The 20,476-nt window shown below is 56.7% G+C and overlaps 1 protein-coding gene across 1 annotated transcript; it reads right to left on the bottom strand.

Moving 5' to 3' along the window:
- Positions 1 to 1,167: 1,167 nt before the first annotated feature.
- NOP14 (NOP14 nucleolar protein) lies at positions 1,168 to 20,444 on the bottom strand. The gene is made up of 18 exons (XM_045997315.1): positions 20,134 to 20,444; positions 17,316 to 17,450; positions 16,707 to 16,848; positions 14,488 to 14,630; positions 13,901 to 14,035; positions 13,013 to 13,135; positions 12,157 to 12,288; positions 11,106 to 11,373; positions 10,094 to 10,224; positions 9,478 to 9,563; positions 8,345 to 8,480; positions 6,369 to 6,470; positions 5,586 to 5,739; positions 3,927 to 4,086; positions 2,277 to 2,424; positions 1,655 to 1,773; positions 1,420 to 1,575; positions 1,168 to 1,292 (listed from the first exon to the last, which is right to left on the bottom strand). Exons 1-18 carry the CDS (start codon positions 20,326 to 20,328, stop codon positions 1,193 to 1,195), a joined length of 2,565 nt encoding a protein of 854 aa, XP_045853271.1. The 5' UTR covers positions 20,329 to 20,444; the 3' UTR covers positions 1,168 to 1,192.
- Between the last annotated feature and the right edge of the window lie 32 nt (positions 20,445 to 20,476).

Here is a 20,476-nt window from a genome sequence, read left to right as displayed (position 1 = left end):
CTTCCCCGCCCCGGAAAGTGTGAACGCCGAGCTGCTTCCTCTTCCGGCCGGCTCACGCTGGTCGCGGGGGCGGGTCTGGAGGGGCAGTTGCGCCGGCGGGGCCGAGTGTTGCGGGGCTGTTGGCAGGTCCTCCGACGTGCCGGCCCGCGGCTGTGACCGCACACACCTGTGTCCGGGGCCCCGGACAGGGCGGTGGGGCGGAAGACCCTCGAGAGCGGCAGCGGCCGGCCTGGCCCCGGAGGCCTGGCCCTGCCCGCAGGGTGACGGGAGCGTCGGGAGGCGCGGCTGGGCCCCCACGACCGTGTGCGTGCAGCCGGGCGCCGTATTCCGAACCCGGTACTCGTTGCAGTCCGCCTCGCGGAGGCGGGGAGTCCGCTCCCACCAAACCGGGCGCCCTTCCCCGGAGGACGCGCCGGCTCCCGTCCGTTCTCCTCCCGTACGTCCCCCGCGCCTCAGAGCTTGGCCGCGCGGGTACCTGCCTCGGACGGGAGAGCGGGAGTGTTCCCAAGCTGCGGTCCTGTGATCTCCGCGGGACGTTAGAGCGAGGCCTCCGCACCTGACTGGGTCTCAGGCAGAGTCCCGAATGGAAGGACTGGGTGAGTTAAAGTCACAACGGCTGCGGGACAGCACAAGCCCTGCGGGAACAGCAGGCCAGGCCTCCTCCCTGTGCGGTGTGACGGGGCCTACACATGTGGAGCGGTGAGCCCGGGGGGGAGCCCCTGGCCCCAGGGGAGGCCCGCCAGGTGTCCCTGCGTTTCATCCGGGAACTCGAGGATGCGCTGGGTAGACGAGACCCACAGGCCTGTGGGGACACTCCGGCCCCGTGCTCTGCACCCAGAGTTCCAACACCCCTCAACTTGACTCCCCAATTCTCCCCACCATCGTCAGGTCACCCTGTCGCTCAGGCCCCCACATCCATTTTGGCCACCCCCCAATCCCTCCGGTCACTGCTGTGGCCGGCGCACGACCTCAGGCACCGGCGCCACCATGCTAGGTCGGTCAGCGGGCCTCAAGCCGGAGATGTTGGCCTCCGCCGCCAGCCAGGGGAGGGGCCTCCAGTCACCTGCCTCACTAGGTGTTACTGGACAGACCTTCCAATTGTCGGGAGGCGCAACTGCTTGCGATGGGGCGGGGCCCGGGGAAGGAGACAACAACAGCCTTTATTCCGTTCAGTGCCTCATTGGGACACTATTTATTTTTTGAACTTTTTCCTTTTCAGAGCCTTCCATTCACCTTCCTGCGTGGCCAGACTGTTAAAAAGCTGTTTCACTTTTCGCTTTCTTTCCGCATCCCTTAAAAAGAGAGAAAACCCCATTTTTACATTCACCTTTGCACTTTTACCTGTGTGACCCACCAGCGGCTGGTATCCACGCGGGCCAGTGCACCCGGCCCCAGCCCGGACCCCCAGCCCCCACTCACCGCTCCAGGGTCTCGGAGAGCTGCATCCGGGCCAGGAACTGGTTGTCCCTGCGGATCTCCCGCACCGCCCCTTTAAATTCACGCTTGTGCTTGTGGATCAGCCTCCTTCGCTCCTGCTCCTCCTTGCTGCTTCCCTGCTTCCTCCCAAACTCCAGGCTGAGGAGAGAGCCAGTGTCAGGAGGCCCAGGCCCGTCTCCCCACCCCCACCCCCACCCCCGACCAGCCCGACACCCACACTTTGACCAGCCGGGGGGTGAAGAGCTTCAGCGGCTCCGGCTTGCTCTTCGCACAGACCAGTGGTCGGCAGCGGGGCTCAGGTTCCTCCAGGTTGGCCAGCGCGCTCTGGCACAGTTCCTGCAACCAGGGACGTGGAGGCTGTTGCAGGCCTGGCTGATGTGAGGCCTCCCGGCCTCCTGGGTTGAACACGGGCGCAGCCTAGGCCCAGCTGCGAGGAGCCGCACCGCTGTGCAGACGGGGCCCCACTTACACCCCTGGGCACACTTCCTGCTGACAACAGATGCCCAAGACCCTTCTAGAAACCTCTCTGGGCACTCAGGCCTGCTTCAGCACCAACAGACTCTATGGACTCTCCTTCCCTAGAGAAACTTGTTACCATGGGCACGAGGGACCCACCCCTATGGACACACACAGGGGAGCCTTCACTCTACCTCGGGTGGCCACTCCACGAGCACCAAGCAAGACCCCATCTAGGACAAGTCACTTCTCCTGTATCCCACTTCCATCATCTCCCGTAGGCATTTCTAGAGCCACCCCTCCAGACAACCTACCCGCTAACCTGCTCCCCACTTGCGGGGGTGGCCAAGCTCATGCACAGGGCCACGGGGCAGAGGCCTCACCTGGAGCTCTGGGGGGTGACTGCGGCCGGCCAGGTGCTCCATCAGCAGGGCTCGCAGTGGCCTCACAATGGCATGGAAGGACGGTATCGAGCTGTAGAACTGCGCGCAGCCCTTCACCAGAGCCAGACACACAGCCAGGCAGGACAGTCTGCGGGGGGATAGGAGGGGGGTGACACCCAGCTTCAGGCCCAGAGGCAGGAAGGGGACCAGCTTGTTCCATTCCGTCATTGCCACAGTTTATCCTCTCGGCAAAAACCACAACCTCCAACACACAGCTCTGACAAACCCACCACGGCCGGAGTACACACGCAGCGTGGTGTCGGGCGAGACAGCTGCCCCATGTCCCTGAGCAGAGAGGGTCACCATGGGAAATACAGCCGCAGACCCGACCAGACACTTGGCACCACTTGGCTTTGGGGAAATGTAAACTACAACTGCATGGAGTTGACACCCCACCCATGCCTTGCTGTTCAACACATGAAACAAAGTAATGGATGTTGGGAGGATGGGGAGCAACTGGCCCTGTAAAGTAACAGGGTGCTGTGTGAGAAACAGCATGGGAGAGTCCTCAGAAAAACGAAACCGAGAACTACCACGTGACCCTGCAATTCTGCTCAGTTGGTACCGGAAGAATGAAAAGGGCCTCGAAGAGATGCCTGTACCCCACATTTATGGCAGCTAAAACGGAAACACCCAAGTTCTGTGGATGGAAGGACAGATGAGCAAAACGTGGTCCATTCACACAATGGAACATTATCCAGCCTTAAATAGGAAGGACATTCTAACACCTGCCCCCGCCTGATGAACCCAGAGGACACAGCACTGTAATGTCAAATATGCCAGCCACTAGAGGACAGACACTGTGATCCCACTTCTAGGAGGTCCCTGGAGGATCCAGAGGCTAGAGGCAGACGGCAGATGGGGTGCCAGGGGTCGGGGAGGGAGTGGGAGACCAGTACATAATTTGTCCTAGGAATGACAACTTCTGGTTGTGAATGGTGGCAGTGTCCGCACCAGGGTGTAGACATACTGGATTCCACTCCACCTCTGGCTTCACACTGAAAACGGTACACTTTCTGTTGTGTGTTTTACCACAAGAATATGTCAATTCCATAATTTAAAAAAAATTAGAGAACAAAAGGACTTCTGACAAAAAGTCCCAGCCCTTCTGTGCACTGAATGTGTGTGCCCTCCCCACCCAACTTACACACTGAAACCCAATCCCTACTGTGATGGTGTCTGGAGGGGAGTCCTCTGATCCACGAACATGGGCTGTCCCCTTGCACTCAAGCCTCCCTTAATAGTGTCTGCCATGTCTTGTAATCTCAATTATCTTTTCCTTCCTGGTATTTAATTCCCATGTTTTATTCTTTTTGATGCTATCGTAAATAAAATTCTCTAGTTTCCTTTTCATCTGCTCACTGTGTATAGAAACACAGCTGATTTTTTGTTGACTTTGTACTCTGTGATTTCACTGCATTAGTTTATTAGATCCAACAGTTTTTTTGTCGTCTTTGGGATTTCCCCCATATCAGACCGTACCACCTGCACATGCCACACTGGTACATCCTCCGGGGCCCAGCTGTATCCAGCTCCAGGCTGGCCCGACCCTGAGCATGCCCTCCCTGGCGCGCCAGGCCCCCCACCTACCTGATGTGGTTGGCCTCCGTCTTATTCTGGGCCTTCAGTCTGCAGGCCCAGTGGAGGGACAGGCCTCTCCTCTGCCACGTGGCTTTGTCCTCTTCATCAGAAACCACGAGCAACTCCGAGTTCTTCCCAGACGCTCTGAAAGGGTGCACCAGAGTGTAACCTGAAGTCCAAGCGGGACAAGGACAAAGATGGCCTCTGAGCATCACGGCTCACAGGGCAGGCTGTGCATGGTGAGGCCATTAGAAGACTCACTTCAGGGGCACCTGGGTGGCTCAGTGGGTTAAAGCCTCTGTCTTCAGCTCAGGTCACGATCCCAGGGTCCTGGGATCGAGCCCCGCATCTGGCTCTCTGCTTGGTGGGGAGCCTGCTTCCCCCTCTCTCTCTGCCTGCCTCTCTGCCTACTTGTGATCTCTCTGTCAAATAAATAAATAAAATCTTTAAAAAAAAAAAAAAAGACTCACTTCAGACACTCTGTGTTGACTACACAGAGGTGGGGTTATAGCTCCTGCAGGGGTGACGGGGGCAACTGCCTAGGTACCTGACCTCATTGGGGAGACAGGCAGTAGACCGCACCCGGGAGACGGAGTATCAGAAAGCAACGCGGTGGGAAAGTGGGGAGAGCGGGGGCAGATGGCACAGTGAACCCGGTCACAGAAGGCCTGTCCCAGAGGATGAATGCTGGCACAGTGGAGAACCCCGTCACCACCCGGAAGAGCAATTGAGGCAATGGGCGCGGCTGGCCTGTACACCGGGCACAGCAAAGCCAGTGGCAGTTGGGCAAAGGGAGAGGGACCCACTGCCTGCCCCCCACTGCGATGTCCACTGTGCCTTGAGCTGTGGCCATCTCCCAGCAGGTCTCCAGGGTGAGTCCGCGCCTCTCCAGGCCCAGGCCCAGTGCACAGGAGCACATGGCGAGAGGGTCCATGCAGTCCAGGTGCAGCGGCTGCATGCAAGGGTCTGCCCACGACGTCATGAGGGGAAAGCAGGATAGACAGCGTGTCTGGGGTTGTGCGCCTGGCACTGGTGAGGCAGTCCGCATGGCAAGCCTTATGGTCTACATGGTGGCATCAGATGGAGTGAGATATGACGGATGATCGATCGATCAGGGCAGGAAAGGTGGTCCTGAGAATGCGGAGCAAGAGGCGGAGCCCGGGGGGCACCTAGACCACCCAAGAGGAGAGCAGTGGGGGGGGGGGTCAGCATTACAGGCGCTGTGAGAGAGGGCAGGGAGCCAAGACTAGCACAGCCCAGAAGGCCAGCAGACACTAAAACTCCTTTTCCTTACAATACGGCTTCTGACGGGCATGCCTTCCAAAATTCCCAGCACTCTAGAAACTACATAGATTGGGTTACACACTAGAAATGTGGGCCACAGAGGAAGCACAAATGTTCTTGTGGCCCAAAAAGAAAACAAAAGATCTTAAGGATACGCTCATCTAACCCCAAGTATAAAGATGTCATTTCAACACAGAATCAATATAAAAGAACTGTTTCATGTATTTTTGACAATAAGCCTCGATCTCGGGTCCATGCTGTGTGTGGCCACTGGTACTGTGGCGGCAGGAACAGTGGGGCCCTGGTTCCCTTTGGTGCAGGAGTGTCCAGCCAGCCACACTGAAAGGCCACGACCCTGGACAGCGGGGCTTCAGACCAACTCACCACGGCCACACTTGTTCGGCAATGCGATGTAAAGGATTCCGAGGAGGAAATTCACGAGCTCAGGAATGAACCTCCGAGACAAGGACACGTAATCCAGGAACACACAGCACACGAACAGGCCCTTCACCACGTCTTGGAGAGACAGGATGGGGCACTGGCATGGGAGCATAGGCTGTGGTCAGTGGTCAGGAAGGAGGTTCCAGACGGCTGCGCTAGCTACACAAGCTGGCATCCCGGCTGAGATCCGTGGCCCCTGAGCTGTCCCTGAACAGAGGAAGCACCGGCCCTCACCACAGTGGGGCTGAGCGGAATTAAACCCAATGAAGAGGGGTGCCTGGGTGGCTCAGTGGGTTAAGCCTCTGCCTTCAGCTCAGGTCACAGTCTCAGGGTCCTGCGATTGAGCCCTGCATGGGGGTCTCTGTTCAGCAAGGAGCCTGCTTCCCCCTCCCCCTGCCTACCTACCTCTCTGCCTACTTGTGATCTCTCTCTGTCAGAGAGATAAATAAAATCTTAAATAATGTAAATAAATAAAATCTTAAAAACAAAACAAAACAGAAAACACCTAGCGAAGAGCGAGGCCCCATCCTGCCGACGCACCGGCAGCCTGCAAAGCACCGCCACTCGGTCTTTTTAAGCCAAAAGGGGAACAGAGCACATGTGAGACCCAGCATGTCACCACTAACTCCAAGGGTTCTTTTTGGTGTCACCCCCTTTATGACCTCGTCTGGGGCCACTCCTGGGGTCTCCCTCACAGGCCCCCAGCCATGCATCAGCACGGACTACCTTGGTGAGCAGCTGGCTCATGCAGACCAGTGAGGGGGTCACCACAGGGTGCCGGAGGTCAGAGGTCGGAAACAACATCCCGGCGATTTTCAAATACACGAGCTGAAAGACAGCATCACCACACACGTTAGGGTGGACACCAGGAGCCCCCAACTTCTCCTTCCTGCTCCAGTGAAATTCAAAACGGCCTTTTGATGGCACAGGACAAAGCAGGTCTGGACCCTCCCCGTGAGGGGTCACAGCCCCCTCCCTGCACAGGTGGGGGCACGCCCATTCTCACATGTACACATGCATACGCACACGCACACGCCAGACTCCGCCAGAACGCCCACCGAGCACGGAGGAAACCCAAACAGCAACGGGCAGATGTGGCGAGAACCGGTCACCAACACCATTTCCTCGGACACGGGACCTTCCTGGGCTTGGCTCCCGCTAAGGGAAACGTAGGCTGAAGCCCCGTCCCGGACCCGTTTACTTTTCCCACAAGAGGAGATGCCAGGCCACTGGCGAGGCTGCTGGGGAGGCCGTGGGCGCTGGGCAGGGGCGCAGACATGCGACAGAAAGAGAAGGACACGCTCCCTCCATGGACCCTTGAGTCCCCCTGCTGCGCTGGGCTCAGCATGGCCCCAAGGAGCCAATGTGAGCCAGGACTCTGGCCCACACAAGTAGGACGCAAATGACAAGTGAGGCTACATGCAGCAGCAGCAGGAGCGCAGCCGCCTGGGGTGCTCAAATGGCTGGGCGTCTGCCTTTGGCTCAGGTCCTGATCTCAGGGTTCTGGGATCCAGCCCCACGGTGGATCTCTCTGCTTTTTCCCTGCTCGTGCTCTCTTCCTGTCTCTGTTCAAGAGTAGTGCTGGCTTGGAAGACGACACTCTCCGGGGACCACACCCCCCCCAGGAGGCACAAGAGAGGCTGCTTCACAGACAGGCACCTGGGTTAGTAGGTTTTGCACACCATCTGGTCCAAAGGCCCCAAGAAACCCTCCCAAACCCCAGCACTGGGCCACTTTGAGATCGTGAGGGACACCAGGAGCCCCCAACTTCTCCTTCCTGCTCCCGACAGGGGCTCCAGGATCGGCCCCAGACCTGCTGGGGGGGCATTCTGCTGGGTCCTCCATGCTGCTCCCCGCCGGGACTCCAGGGGACAGAGGCACAGGATGGCAGAGGGGAAAGTAGCACCTGCTCCTCGCATCACCAGTGGTGGACCGAGTGTCCACTCGGAGCTGTTGTGATAGCAACAGCCCGTGTACTGAGTGCTGCGTCTGGGCCGTGACACAGTCATGACACAGGAGGCGTTTACTGCGACCCCAGCCCCACTCACAGACAAGGACACAGGTCCACACAGCTTGTCTGAGGAACCAGAAGGGTCCTGCCATGTGGTCTCCGCAGCGGGTGTCCACTGTGACACAGGGGTGTCTGCCAAGGGCTAGGGCTCCCGGACATTGGCTCAGATCCCACTTGGGTTGTGGGGGAGGAGCACTAAAACCAGGAACACAGACCCTATATTTTTAAGCTTCTGTTCATCACTGCTTTTCATTTCCACAGAAATCCTAGAACACAGAACAGACTGAGCAAGTGTTTCTTCGTGGTCACAGACACCAATGAGGTGGCCCGTGGCCACCATGGGGCTGTTAGAGACCTCAGAGGTGCTTGGGTGTCTGCATGGGGCTATGGCAGAGCCAGGGCATGGGCTCGGTCCTTCGGAACACAGACTTGCTCTGTTTGCCTTAAAGCCTCTTCACCACGAAGGCTGAGCACGGCCCCATTCCCATGGCGTCACAGCAGTGAAAAACATTCCCATGACTCATTCGTGGGTAGACAATCCTTCCCACCTTGTGCCAGTCTGTTCTCCAGCTCAGTCTGGAAGCTCGAGGGCATGGCGAACCTGCCAAACCATGCGCCTTCCACTCAGCTGGCCCTCTTCTGGCCAGCTGACAGCACCGGCCCCCGGGCCCAAGACCAAGCCCCTGCTCACCACATCCAGGCCTGGAAACACCGCTCGGCCTCTGGCCTCAATGGCCCCTTCCATCTCGTGCATGGCATCTCGCAGGACAAATTTTACGGAGTCACTTGCAGCATCAGGAAACATTTGGCAAAGGTTATATAACTGCCTGTTAACCAGAAACATGGGTCAGGGGAAAATGACCTCAGGTAACGAAATCATCAAGAACACCAACAAATCTCAAGTTCTGTGTTGTTCTGTGATGTTCTGTGACATCACTTGCTGACTGAGCAAGTGAGCACGGAAGGCCCTGGAGGCACCCGTCTCCCCTCACTGGTCTGGTTGCCCTGCCGGGCGATCCAGAGAACACTCCTGCTAGTGTTTGTTTCAGAACACCACTTGTACTTCTGCCGTCTCCCAGAAGTCCAGCTTCTCAGTAGCGACAGCAAAAGCCTAAGGCCGTAAGGAGCGCATTCTCTGAGCCAGACTCAGGGAACGGGTCCAAGGTGCCGGCCACAGAGCACAGCAGTTCCTCCCAAGCGCTGTGGTACCGGCAGAAGATGGCACGGGGATGTGGGGTGTGCAGTGTGTGGCTAGCCCCAGATGGGCCCCGATAGCTCCTGTGCTCACTAACCCTCCCTCCAGTCAACCCGGGGCCAGGAGCCATGCTCCTGTCTCTGCTTTCACGGGGCTCCCAGTGCAGTGAAGGCTCAGCCGTCCCTGGACGGGGTGGGGACAGAAGACCAGGGGGCTGGCTCCCTGTCACTCACAGCACCAGCTTGATGGGTTTCCCCCAAAGTGTGGACCTGGAGTGGGCAGGTTTCTCCAGGACACAGCCTACCCTGTGTGCAAACACCCGGCCTGTCCGACCGGAGCTGATGTTTCATTGGCAAATGAAACACAAAATAAGCTTCCCAACAGCACAAACAAGCGTGAAGCCGACCCGTTCGTAGTTAATGGCGTGTCCGTCCCCAGGGCCCAGGGGGGCAGGGGCAGCACACTCACCACTCAGAGGTACCGTCGTCACTGAAAGCCTGTAGCTAGTGTATACCGTACAGCCCGTCTACAAGGTCAGCCTAACTCTGAGACGTAGTTTTACGACTGTAACTAGGGACAGAGCTGTTCAGCTCAGCCCTGCGGTCTAGTTAACAGACCATGCTACTTACACAACCAATTTATCAATCACTCGGAGGTTGGGTGGGTCGTCTGTAGCCAAATCTCCAATGTACTCCAAAAGGAAGCCAAATAGTTTCTGCAGAACACAGATCCAGAGCAGAGCTCAGCACCCACCCCCGGAACAAAACCACAGGCACTGCCCCCCACATTTTGCCGACACGTGTGCACGTGCCTTGGGCCACCGATGGGAGCATCATGCAGAGCGCAGGTCAAGAAGCCGGCCCAGCGCCAGGATGGGCCGGTCAGCAGAAGGGCCTGGGGCAAAGGCTTCTGCACAACGGCAGAGAGCGCCCAGGTCCTCGGGCAAATCAAGAACGTGCCCAGCCCTGCGCCTCAGCCATGAATGGGCAGCACTTGCTGCGAAGAAAAGGCAGGTTCCACGTGCTCCTCTCCCGGACGGGCCGGCTCTCCCGCCTGAGGCCACGTGAGCCACGTGCCCAGGCCTCGGTCTCCCTCACCTGTGAGTCAAGGGTAACAGCACCTCCTCCAGGACCCAGGGCAGGGTTACCGCAGGGCACTCGCGGCCGCAGGGGGCTGGGGCGCATGTACCTGGACACACAGATGGGGGTGGGGGCTGCCCTGACACTCGCCACGCGCACTACCTACTTCCAGTTTTGCTTTGTTTCCCACAGCAAGACTCGGATGGTTGCAGGTCTGAATTCTCTCCACCACCACAAGCTGCTCCTCCTCCATCCTCCCCGATAATAAAGATTTCAGTTCCTCGTAGGACTCAGGGGCTGTCAAAAACACAGAACACACTCCACAGTTAACATCTAAGAAAAGAGCCACTTTTCTGTTAACAGAGAGCTTAAAAACGAAACAGAACAGGGGTGATGTCATTTTGCCACGAGACAATTTCAGGTGTGTCCGGCAGACACACTCTTCCTCCTACCGTGACCGCCGATGGCGAATATAAGGTGTGCTCCGGAGGGTCCCAGGGGTAAGGTGCAGCAGGACGGGCCACTGTGGATCAGTGACAAGGCAGCAGGTGCGGGGTTTAGTGTCCACACTTGCTCAGAAGGAGCTGGAAGGAGCCACGTGGCAGAGTGCTGTCACACCCCAGACTCCCACCGATTGCAGCACACGCCCGAAAAAGCCAGTCTCTGGAGGTGACTGTAAGCCACAGGACAGTTTAGGACACTCGCTAGAACCAGATTCTTCTCTGCACACCAGACCACACAACGTACAATGTTTGCTCTAAGAGGTTATGCAGCCAAATGAGTGTCCAGGTTTGGCACACAGGAAGCCTCCTCACAGGTGCTCCCCCATCTCCCAGGCCCCGCCCCCGCTCTCTGTGGCAGCCACACTTCCACCACAAAAGGCTGGCCACGGAAAGAGCACAACGACCTCCAGTGGCAAGGTGTGTGTTGTTCTCCCTCTCCTGCTGGCCCACGGAACTGTCCGTAGTCAACACAGGCTGGCAAACACTCTGGCCAGACACTGCCGAGCAGGACCGTGCCCATCACACGCCCATACGTTAGAGGTGGGCACACAGCCCCGTGCCCAGAAGCACACCCTCGGTCCCCACAGACTTGGCCTCAGTGAGGCTGACTTGTCGCCAGGTAATCAAGGTCATCGAGGTCATCCCAGCACAAAAGAAAACCCAGTGTTTGTCTACCTGCAAATGTATAGGGCAGCTGGTTCCTGGCAGCTTCTCGAGCTCTGTGACCACTGCTTGTCGTCCCTTTCCCCGGGGCCTGCCGGGGCTCTCCGTCAGGCTGCCCACAGTCCTCCTCACTGTCCATGTCCGATTCCAGGTCTGAGTGCCCATCGGGGTCACTGCTGTTCTCTGGGTCCTCCTCACTCAGGTCTTCACCCTGTTCCTCTTCACTTTCGCCGTCACCGGCTTCCCTGCTTTGCTCTTCCTCAACGCTCATTTTCCCATCCTAGAGCAGAAAAGGGGGTCCCAGGCCTCAGTACCCCGGGAATGCTGCACACACGAGGAGCACAAGTGCCGAGAGCTGCCCCTGCCCTCCGCACCGGCTCCACGCCCAGCGGCGTGCTCCGGGGCCTCAGGGCCAGCAGGCCGGGAAACAGCTCCCTGATTCCTATTGCCAGGGCTCTGGGCCGGGGTCAGTGTCTGCCATGGAGCAGCAGGGACCCAAGGTGTGGCAGGCGCCCTGGTGGCCATGGGGTCCAGCGTCTGCGTCTGCAGGGGCTTCCTGACATTGGGGCCATACCGAGAGGTGGCAGAACCTCAGGACCTGGGGGTCACCTGTGGCTACACTCTCCTGCCAAGTACCCCAGTATTCTGTGAGCACCCAGCCTCTCGCCTCCTCCTCGGCTCAGCACACCTGGCCTCCTCCTGGCCTCCTGCCCTGAAACCAGGCTGACTCTCCCCAAAGGGGGAAGAGCACAGACCTCACGGAGTTCTAGGAACTCCATTATTTTACCAGCTCCCTCAACAGCCACGCTAAGCCTGCAAATAACCACTGCCTTACGAGCAGAGGAAGCCGATGTCGGCACATGAGGATCCAGCACGAGACTGGCGGGGTCTCATCCAGGCAGCTTGCCCATGGGTGCGGGATTGGACCAGCCGGGCACTCCCAGATGCAGAGTGCACGGGTATTCTCACAGACCCACTCGCCACCGCGATGAGCCATTCAGATTCCAGAAACCAAGCTTCTGAATTCAGAGAGCAAGCCAGCCGGCAAAGGCAAACCCCTTACCGTGTAGGACAGTAGACGCCTGTCATCTTTGTCCAGAACGAAGCCGTCATTTAAGTCATCTGCAGACAGGTGCTTTGGTTTCCTAGCCTCACTGCCCTCGTCCTCGCCACGCATTCTCCGTAGCCGTGCAGCCTGGGCAGGAAGGAAGCACACTGCAAGAGGCCTACTGGCCCTGCCCTCCCACCATCCCCGGGCCGGGGGTCCAAGCCTGCCTCTCCCTTATGTGCGGGGACTATGGAAGCATCACATGCGACACCTCCTACCGCACACAAATGGAAACACTGCGGCACAAGTGCGTCTGGGCATCGGAAGGCAAGACTGCGCATCTACGGTCTGTCCAACCCCAAGCCGAGTGGACCTCACTCCCCGCTGCATGGCCCACAGGGGTGAGGGTGGGGGCTCGACCATGTGGTTGTCTGCGCACAGGCTGCCAGCCAAGAAGAGGCCCCAGTGGGGCTGGACTACAGAGCCCAAGACAGAACAGCATGTCAATGTTCATTTTTGTTCTAATGCAACAAAAATTTAAAAGCCCTTTTTTAAGGCACAGAAAATGAGTTGAGAAGGCTGTGCACTGTACTGTTAGCAGCTGTTTTGAGATAAAAGAATCAGAGCATTCATTTCTTATTTGGTATATCTGGGTATCACCTGCAATTTTTTTTGCTTTTAGAATAAAAAATGGAATTTAGAGAAAAAGAAACTTTATCAATTTTAAAGAGTCTAAGAAGATTCCTTTGATAAAACAGCACAACTGCAGCCCACCTCAAAAACAGAGAGGAAAGGCCTCAAACCCAGATCCCGAGGCCCTGAGTGGTGCTGGGCCCCACGGTCAAGGTCACGGTCACGGTCACACCCGCACCTCCAGCTGCTGGAGCCGCTCCTGCTCCTCCTTGGCCAGCTCCTCTTCTGACTTCATCCGGTTAGAGGGCTGGGCCTTCATTTCAAAGCCCAGCTCGCGAACCATCATGTCATATGCATCAGGCTATGGCAGAAAGAAGAAACTTTTTACTTCTGGTTGTTTTTTATTTTTAACAATTTGCACAGGCAGCGTCCTGCATATCCAGTAATGTGCAGACACCACGATGGAGGGAGCCAGACGGTATCCAAGTCTTTCCTACTTGAAAGAAAACTGTTTTCAACAGTCTACAGAACCTTTTAAGGTCAGAAAGGATTTTCCACTCCTGGACAATTCTCAAAACATACCCGCTTTAATAAAACTAAACACTGCTCATTAGGCATGAAGCCCACAAAACAGGCTGGGGTAAACGTGGCAGCAACAGTGTCAGAGGCCCACAAAGGTGGACAGCTGGCCACATGACACGGCCATCTGATGAAATCCCACATACTTCCCAAAAGCCAGACACATAGCTGAATGCCACTCTTCAACAATTTAGACTAAAGTGGTAGGAGCCGCCCACTGTCCGGAGGGAAAACTCAGTAACTGTATATATGGCCATGTGGACATGTAACTGGAAAAGTCAAACACCATCTGAAGAAGGCCTCTCCTTGAAGGACTGCTCCTACCAGGAACATTTTCTTTCATTTAGTTATCCAGGCGTAGATGCTGAAGTCTCTTTCTGCCCAGCTCTACACGGACACCACGTGGTTCCAGAAACTCCATGAATGCTCACTGGAAAACACAGGAACTAAGAAAAGGAGGGCAGCTATCCACATCAAGGAACAGGCCTGAAGGGACACAGGTCTCCACCTTTCCTCCAGAAAAAGGACCAGTCAGCTTGATACCCACCTTGGGCTGCTCCTTCTTATCCCTGTTCTCAGACTTGGGAGTTCTGTGTATCAGGAGAGTCTGGATTTCTTTCCAGTCTTGGTCCAGCTTCTCTGTGAGCTCCAGGGCACCTTCCCGTTGTGCCTGTCTCTCCCTCTGCAGAGAGAGTACAGACGTGAGGCGTGCTACCGGTGTGGGGCCGCGAGAAAGAAGCTTCGCTCGTCAGTCTATGCATAACGTAGCAGTAGAACAAAGAGCCCGAGAGAGGAGGATCTCAGAAGAGCAGAGCTACAGAATCTCATCACACAGAGCTGAGTCCCTGCTATCAAGTGGCCATCTCGATGCTCTGAGCAGTTTGCTGCTGATCAAAGACAGGCATACACGTCAACATAGAAAACCAACACACCAAAGACACCCCCAACCCCAAAACGCAACAGACTGTGAGAAGTATATGGAAGATGAAATTTAAAGTAGTCCTATCCAAAACGAATGTTTCTATTAAGGTCACAGAAGATGTTAAATACAACCTAGACACACACAAGGAAAAGCAGCCCGGGAGCTGTTTCAGGGAGGATCCCTGGGCCAGAGCACTGGGAGCAGTAACGCACCTTCTCCTGCTTGGACTTGGCAATGAGCTCTTCAATGAGTTCTCTGCGTGACCTCGGCTTCTCCCCCTCCTCTCCTTGCTGCTGCGGGGTCTTCTTATAAAGGAGCCCACCACCACCTCCGAAATGGGCAGCGGTCAGCTCGGCTGGGGACCAAGAGCAGAAAAGGCGTCTGTGAAGCTGGTGCTGGTGCCCAAACCAGTTCCTACACTGGTTTGCCAACGTCTACCCATGGGCAGATCTGAGAACCAACTCCACCTGCAAGAACCAATTCTCCCGCAACATGGCTGCACGAGACCCCAGGCAGGGGCACTTAAGAAATCCCCAGAACGCAGGCATCTGGGTGGCTCAGTTGTTAAGTAACTGCCTTCAGTTTGGGTCATGATCCCAGGGTCCTGGGATCAAGTCCTGCACCGGGTTCCCTGCCCCGTGGAGAGCCTGCTTCCTCCTCTGCCTCTCTGTCTCTCATGAATAAATTAAAAAAAAAAAACAACTTAAAAAAAAAAAAAAAGACAAGAAATCCATAGGATGAACCACCCTGAGAAAACTCAGAGCCATCAAATAGTCCCTGACCATGACCCAATGCCTGGAAACACCAAGGATCTACTCGCTCGCTGTGTTTTAATCTCACGAACAATCCGCAAGCATAGTAAAACAAGCTGGAGTACGAGTCTCAGGATGGAGTGCCCAGGATCAGGCTGCGTGAGAACCAACATCCTTCAGGCCTGCTCGGGCAAGGCTCAGAGCCTGAGCCTAAGGTCAGGAAGCTGGGGCCACAGCCAGAGCCATGACGTTTAGTCGGCCCCGTTATGCAGCAGAAGAGAGAAAATGCTGTGGGAATCATCAATTCAGGAATGGACAGAAACCTTAAAAAACCAGCATCTCAGATGAGAAAACAGAGGCTAATGTGGGGAGCCATTTCCCCCAAATCTGCCAGGAACAGAAACAGAACATTAGGGCTGGTTTCCCAGAGCGGGGCCCACAGCCCTGCCCCTGCTCCCAGCCACACCTGCGCAGGTGACATGTGTGCAGGAAGGAGAGGCCAGTGTACAGTGTACAGAACCGCTGACTCCGGGCAGGCTCTCAGGCTGCCTGGCGGTGAGTCACCAGGGCCAGGGTGCTCCACTTCCACCAGCTCTCAGCTCCCCCTGCTCTGCCCCCTAGAGGAGCCCTGGGGCTCAAATGTCTGGGCTGTCCCTTCCCAGCTACTCAAGGAAATGACGTGAGCAACTCAACTGCCTTTGTCCCAAATCAACTTTTCTTGTTCTATTGGGTTTCTCCTACCCAGGTGCTCCTGACCACCCTCCCCCACCATGGCTCCTGGAACCCTTGCCTGCAGTCCTTACTCTCCCCAGCTCTTCCATCACTCCCCTCGGCTTCCCGCCACCCCCCTGGGGTGGACTCACAAGTTCCCACGGCTCCTCCTGCCAGCAGCTCGGCCCCCTTCCCACACCCTTCTGGAAAGGCTCTTGCCATGTGGCTTGCCCCCGAGCTCCAGGACTCAGCAGCGGCCTGCTCTTTTCCTCCCACCCCTAAGGCTGCAGCTTCTACGAGGACTTCCCCAGACACTGGATGGCATTTCAAGCTGCCCAAAGCCGGTGTGTCACAGTGTAGCCCGTCTCAGTGACTGGCAGTCCCACATCATTAGGTGCTCCAGCTGCAACGCTGGGAAGCCTCTGATCACTCGCACACCTCCATCACAATGAGGTAAGAGCTACCCGACAGGGTCAACCTTTCCAATGAACCTCTCCTACTCCAGGGGAGGTCACCACATCACATAGCTGGACAAAATACGTGTTTCCTGTTGATTCATTTATAAAGTTACAGTAAATACACACAGATTCAAAAATAAGAGGTTTTTTAAGTTACTTGGGTTTTGAAGAGCTCATAACCAGAATCAAAGGATGCCAGAGAATCTCCACAGAACAGTTGAGCCCCCAAGACCCAACAATGGGAACACATGGAGCCTGACCCCCCAGTCACCCAGAAATCATAGCCTCTCATGCTGATAAGCTCAAGGCCAGTCGCCCTGTGAAGACCAGCTTGTCAACACGAAGGTACCAAGCGCCTACCTTCATCACAGTGAGTTAGGATGGCCCAAGTTTTACATTTACATTTAACAGGTAGGCACGCACAAAAAAAAATCTCAAACAATGAGCCATACAGAGAGAAAGGCACAGAGGACAGAACTAGCAGACTGTCCCCTTGCTCCCAGCCCGTACCAGACAGCGTTCCACGTTCCTCAGTGTCGCTGTCACTATCGACAATGTCATTATGCTTCTCGATGTCTGCCAAAGACTGGCCGTAATGAGTTAATTCTTCATCTTCGTTTAGGTTGTAGATGCTTTTTTTCTCATGTTGCCGCTGACAGAAGAAGAAAAAAATCAGCTTCCTAAGATTTCCACATCCGTTTAATAGCAAAACCCCATTATTTTCCCACTGTTCCTATAACGTGACAATGTAGCCCAAGCACATCAGACTTTCTGGGTCATTTGAGCAATGCTCCGGAGATAAACAGAGCCCACAGGAGGTAAACCATTCAGGGGCCAGCCTGAGCCATGGCTAAATCCTGCCAGTGTTCCACCATCGACCGGCTCTCCACCCGACCAAGCCAGGGGCTGCACGTCAGTCTAGAACTCAGGACACATCACCACCATGTCGAGTCACGACACTTCTCCACCCGGCTGGTGGCAGACAAGGAGCAGCACGCACACTGTACCTCGTGGGGGCTTGCCCACGCGAGTGTAAGTGAATGACGGGGCAACTGCCTGCTTGTGCTGGACTTCCGTGAGCAACGGCGGCGTCAGACCCCCTCCCGCTGTCCTGCACACCTGCTGCTCCAGGGCAAACCTCTTCATCATCTTCTCCTCCGGGCTCATGGTGCTACTGTACTCCCCGAAGCGCTTATCTGTGAACACGTTGGACTTGTCCCTTTCCTTGTACTCCTTCAGTAATGTCTGGGTGCGCTGGAAAAGAGATCACAGAAAAATCTCGCGTGGGTCCTGACAACTTTGAGCTCCGATGCCTCAGCAATCTTGGTCCCTACAGAGGAACTGCTCCCACAGGGGATACACGGTGGCTCCAGTGAGCTGTAAGATGCCACTGACACCAAAGTCAAAGAAAGGGCTAATCTACTGGCTGGAAAGATGGGTCTCAGTTACTGAGGAAGCGGGGTTGCCCCCGTACAACAAAGGCAGAGAGGACTGTGTATGGAGCTTAGGGGGCTCTCTGGGGCGTGCTCGGGACTTCCGTGCCCAGAACTAGAGATGAAAGAAAAACAGCAGCAACTTCAAGAAAGCCAAACGATGAGCATGGAGAGTCGCTCCGCTGGGTAGAGAGGCCAGAGGAGCTCAAGTTCTAGCCAAGAGGAAGGGAAACGAACAAGGAGGTGGAAAGTACGAACAAGGAGGTGGAAAGGACGCCATACATGTCAACTACAACGTCCTGACCAATTAGACACAGAGACTGTAGTAAGATCGCCTGTTTTCTCTTTGTTTGTATACAGTCAGTCCTTGCTCCTCTGGGATTCCAGGTCTGCAAATCAGCCTACTTGCTAAAGGTTACTGTGACCCCAAACCACTACCCACAGCACTTTCGTGGTCATTCATTCATGTGAGGCCTAGGAGGTACAGTCACGAGTGTGACAGCTCAGACTCTGGGGGCGGGGACCTAGCCCCTCTGACCCCAGAGGCCTCACCTTCCTGCTGGCTATTGCTACGGGATCACAAGAATTTACACAAGATGGCTCCGGACAGAGCTGGGCACAGGTACTGCTGTGTGTTACACACTCAAGTGGGGTTTGGAGCTCGGCTTCCCCACTCCCGACCTGAAGAAAATCCTGAAATCCTGGAACGGCTCCTCGTCTCCCATTTTCTCATGTGTAAATGGGGATAATACCAGTACTCCCCTCATAAGGGCGACTGTGTGCTACTTGGTACAACACCTGTGCCATTGGGAGGGATGACAGACACATCAACTTGGCTCATCTCACTGCTGGTGTAAGAATGGAGAGTGAGGCCCAGCCACCCCAAGACGGCTCTGGGGCCCGCACCCACAGTCTCGCTGTGCACACAGCTGCCGCCCAGTGCCACCACTGACTGGAGCAGAAGACACATGAGACAGTGCATTTGATACTGAGGGACAGCCACCGTCAAGAAGACCAAGCCCACCTTGCCACCCTGTGTGCTCTGATGCACACAGCATGCTCCAACTGCCTAGACAACCGGAGTCGCCTCAGCACAGCTGAGTTCTCCCACCCCATGCTGTGCCACACACTCCATGACAGGGGACAATGTGCCTTTGTCTCCACCTCTGGCATTTTGCTCACCCTTCTGATCTTGAGTGTGACTCCCTCTATGAAGGAGTTTCTGATCTTCCTACCCTACCTTCTGACTTGAGCTCCCAAAGCACAAGGGATCAGAGGAGGCACCAACACCTGCCTCCAGGCCATTCCCTGCAGGCCTTCGCACAGGGCACCGAGGTGACTCCGTCCGGTACTACGGGCATGAGCAAGCTGCCCTATTTGGGCTGTAGGGCTTGGGAAAGTAGCAGATGTGGTGACTAGTGCTGGTCCCTGGGGGATATGGGGGAGGGGGACAAGACAGGACTTTTTGGACAAACTGAGTTGCAAGAGGCAAAGCGAGCACAACCCCAGATCGTGAAGGGGTCTGAGAAGGACAAGCTAAGAAATTTAAGAATAAAAGCTAGTGTTTAGATATCACCCAGTATGTACTCAATGCACCACTTAACCTTACAGTGACTGTTAGGGAAAGGATGGGTATTATCATCTGAGCTCTAGAACTGAGAAAACACACTTAGCTGGTGGAAACAAATGGGGCCCCTCTAGAGTCCAGGCAGCCAGGTCCCTGGTGGCTGCCCTGGGGTATGCCCTCGGGGCCTCATCAGCCCCCCCATAAGTTCATCTTGTTAGCTCCTTGCAGTAAGGATGAGAGCCGGTCCAGTTCGACGGTCTGGACAGAGCCCTGATGGCTGAACAGGGATGGCAGGCCCAGGAAGGCTGGGTTCCCGTCTTCACTGACCTCCATCTCCCAGCAGCTAGGACGGAGGGAGCTTCTAGCTTCACATTCAGACCCAGGGCAAGCCCCGCCCTTCGCTGAGACCCTGGGAAATGAGCAGGTCCTTTCCGTGCCCCAACTTTCCCCCGCACCCTGATGTTTTCTATAGGATACTATGTGTCTTCCCCAAGGCAACAACTAACACTGTCACACCGAAGACCACCTCTCGGAGGCCGCACACGGAGTGCCGTCTGAACGGAGCCCGAGAGGTGCGGGATACTCGGGGACCGAAAGCACGGAACGTGGCGTTTTGGTCCCCACGCGCGGGACACGCTGCTGCGCTCGGAAAGAGAGACGCCCTCCTTCCCCCACATCCGTGACCTCCCTCCCCTGCAAAGGCAAGGCTGCGCTGCGGCGCCGCCGGACCAGAGGCTGCACGCCCCCGCGTCCCGCTCCGGGGCCCGGAGGGCGGGAGCACACGCACGCCGCGTGCCCACCTAGCGCCGCTTCCCGGGCCAGCTCCCTGCAGCTCGCCCGGGGGAGACCGGGGACTCGCGCTCAGCCCGCGGGACGCACGGCCCCGGCCAGGCACGCGCCCCCGCCCGGTCCCCGCGGCGCGGCCCCCGACCCTCACCTTCTGCACGGCTCGCGCGCGCGACACCCCGGGCTGCCCCACGGCGTGGCGCGCCTTCCTGCCCAGCACCGGAAACTTCTGTCGGTTCACCTTCACCTCGAACGGGTTGAGGTTGGGCCTCGCTCGGCTGCCCTGCGCCCCCCTCGCCGCCCCGGCTCCCCTCAAGAGCGCAGCCGCTGGCCTGGCCTTGCCCATTTCACCCTGCCAGCCCCGAGCCACACTGTGCCGGCCGCTGGGCGCTCCGCCGCCGGAAATATGGGCAGGCCCGGGGCACCGCCCCGTCCTCGTCGCGCGATAGCCAAAGAGCCGCCGTGAGTACACGCAGCCCGCAGGCCAGCCTACG

The sequence above is a fragment of the Meles meles genome, chromosome 2 (genome assembly GCF_922984935.1).
Source record: "Meles meles chromosome 2, mMelMel3.1 paternal haplotype, whole genome shotgun sequence".
Classification (NCBI taxonomy): Eukaryota; Metazoa; Chordata; class Mammalia; order Carnivora; family Mustelidae; genus Meles; species Meles meles.
Note: the sequence above shows the minus strand (reverse complement) of the source record. Positions and strands in the feature narration are given on the sequence as shown.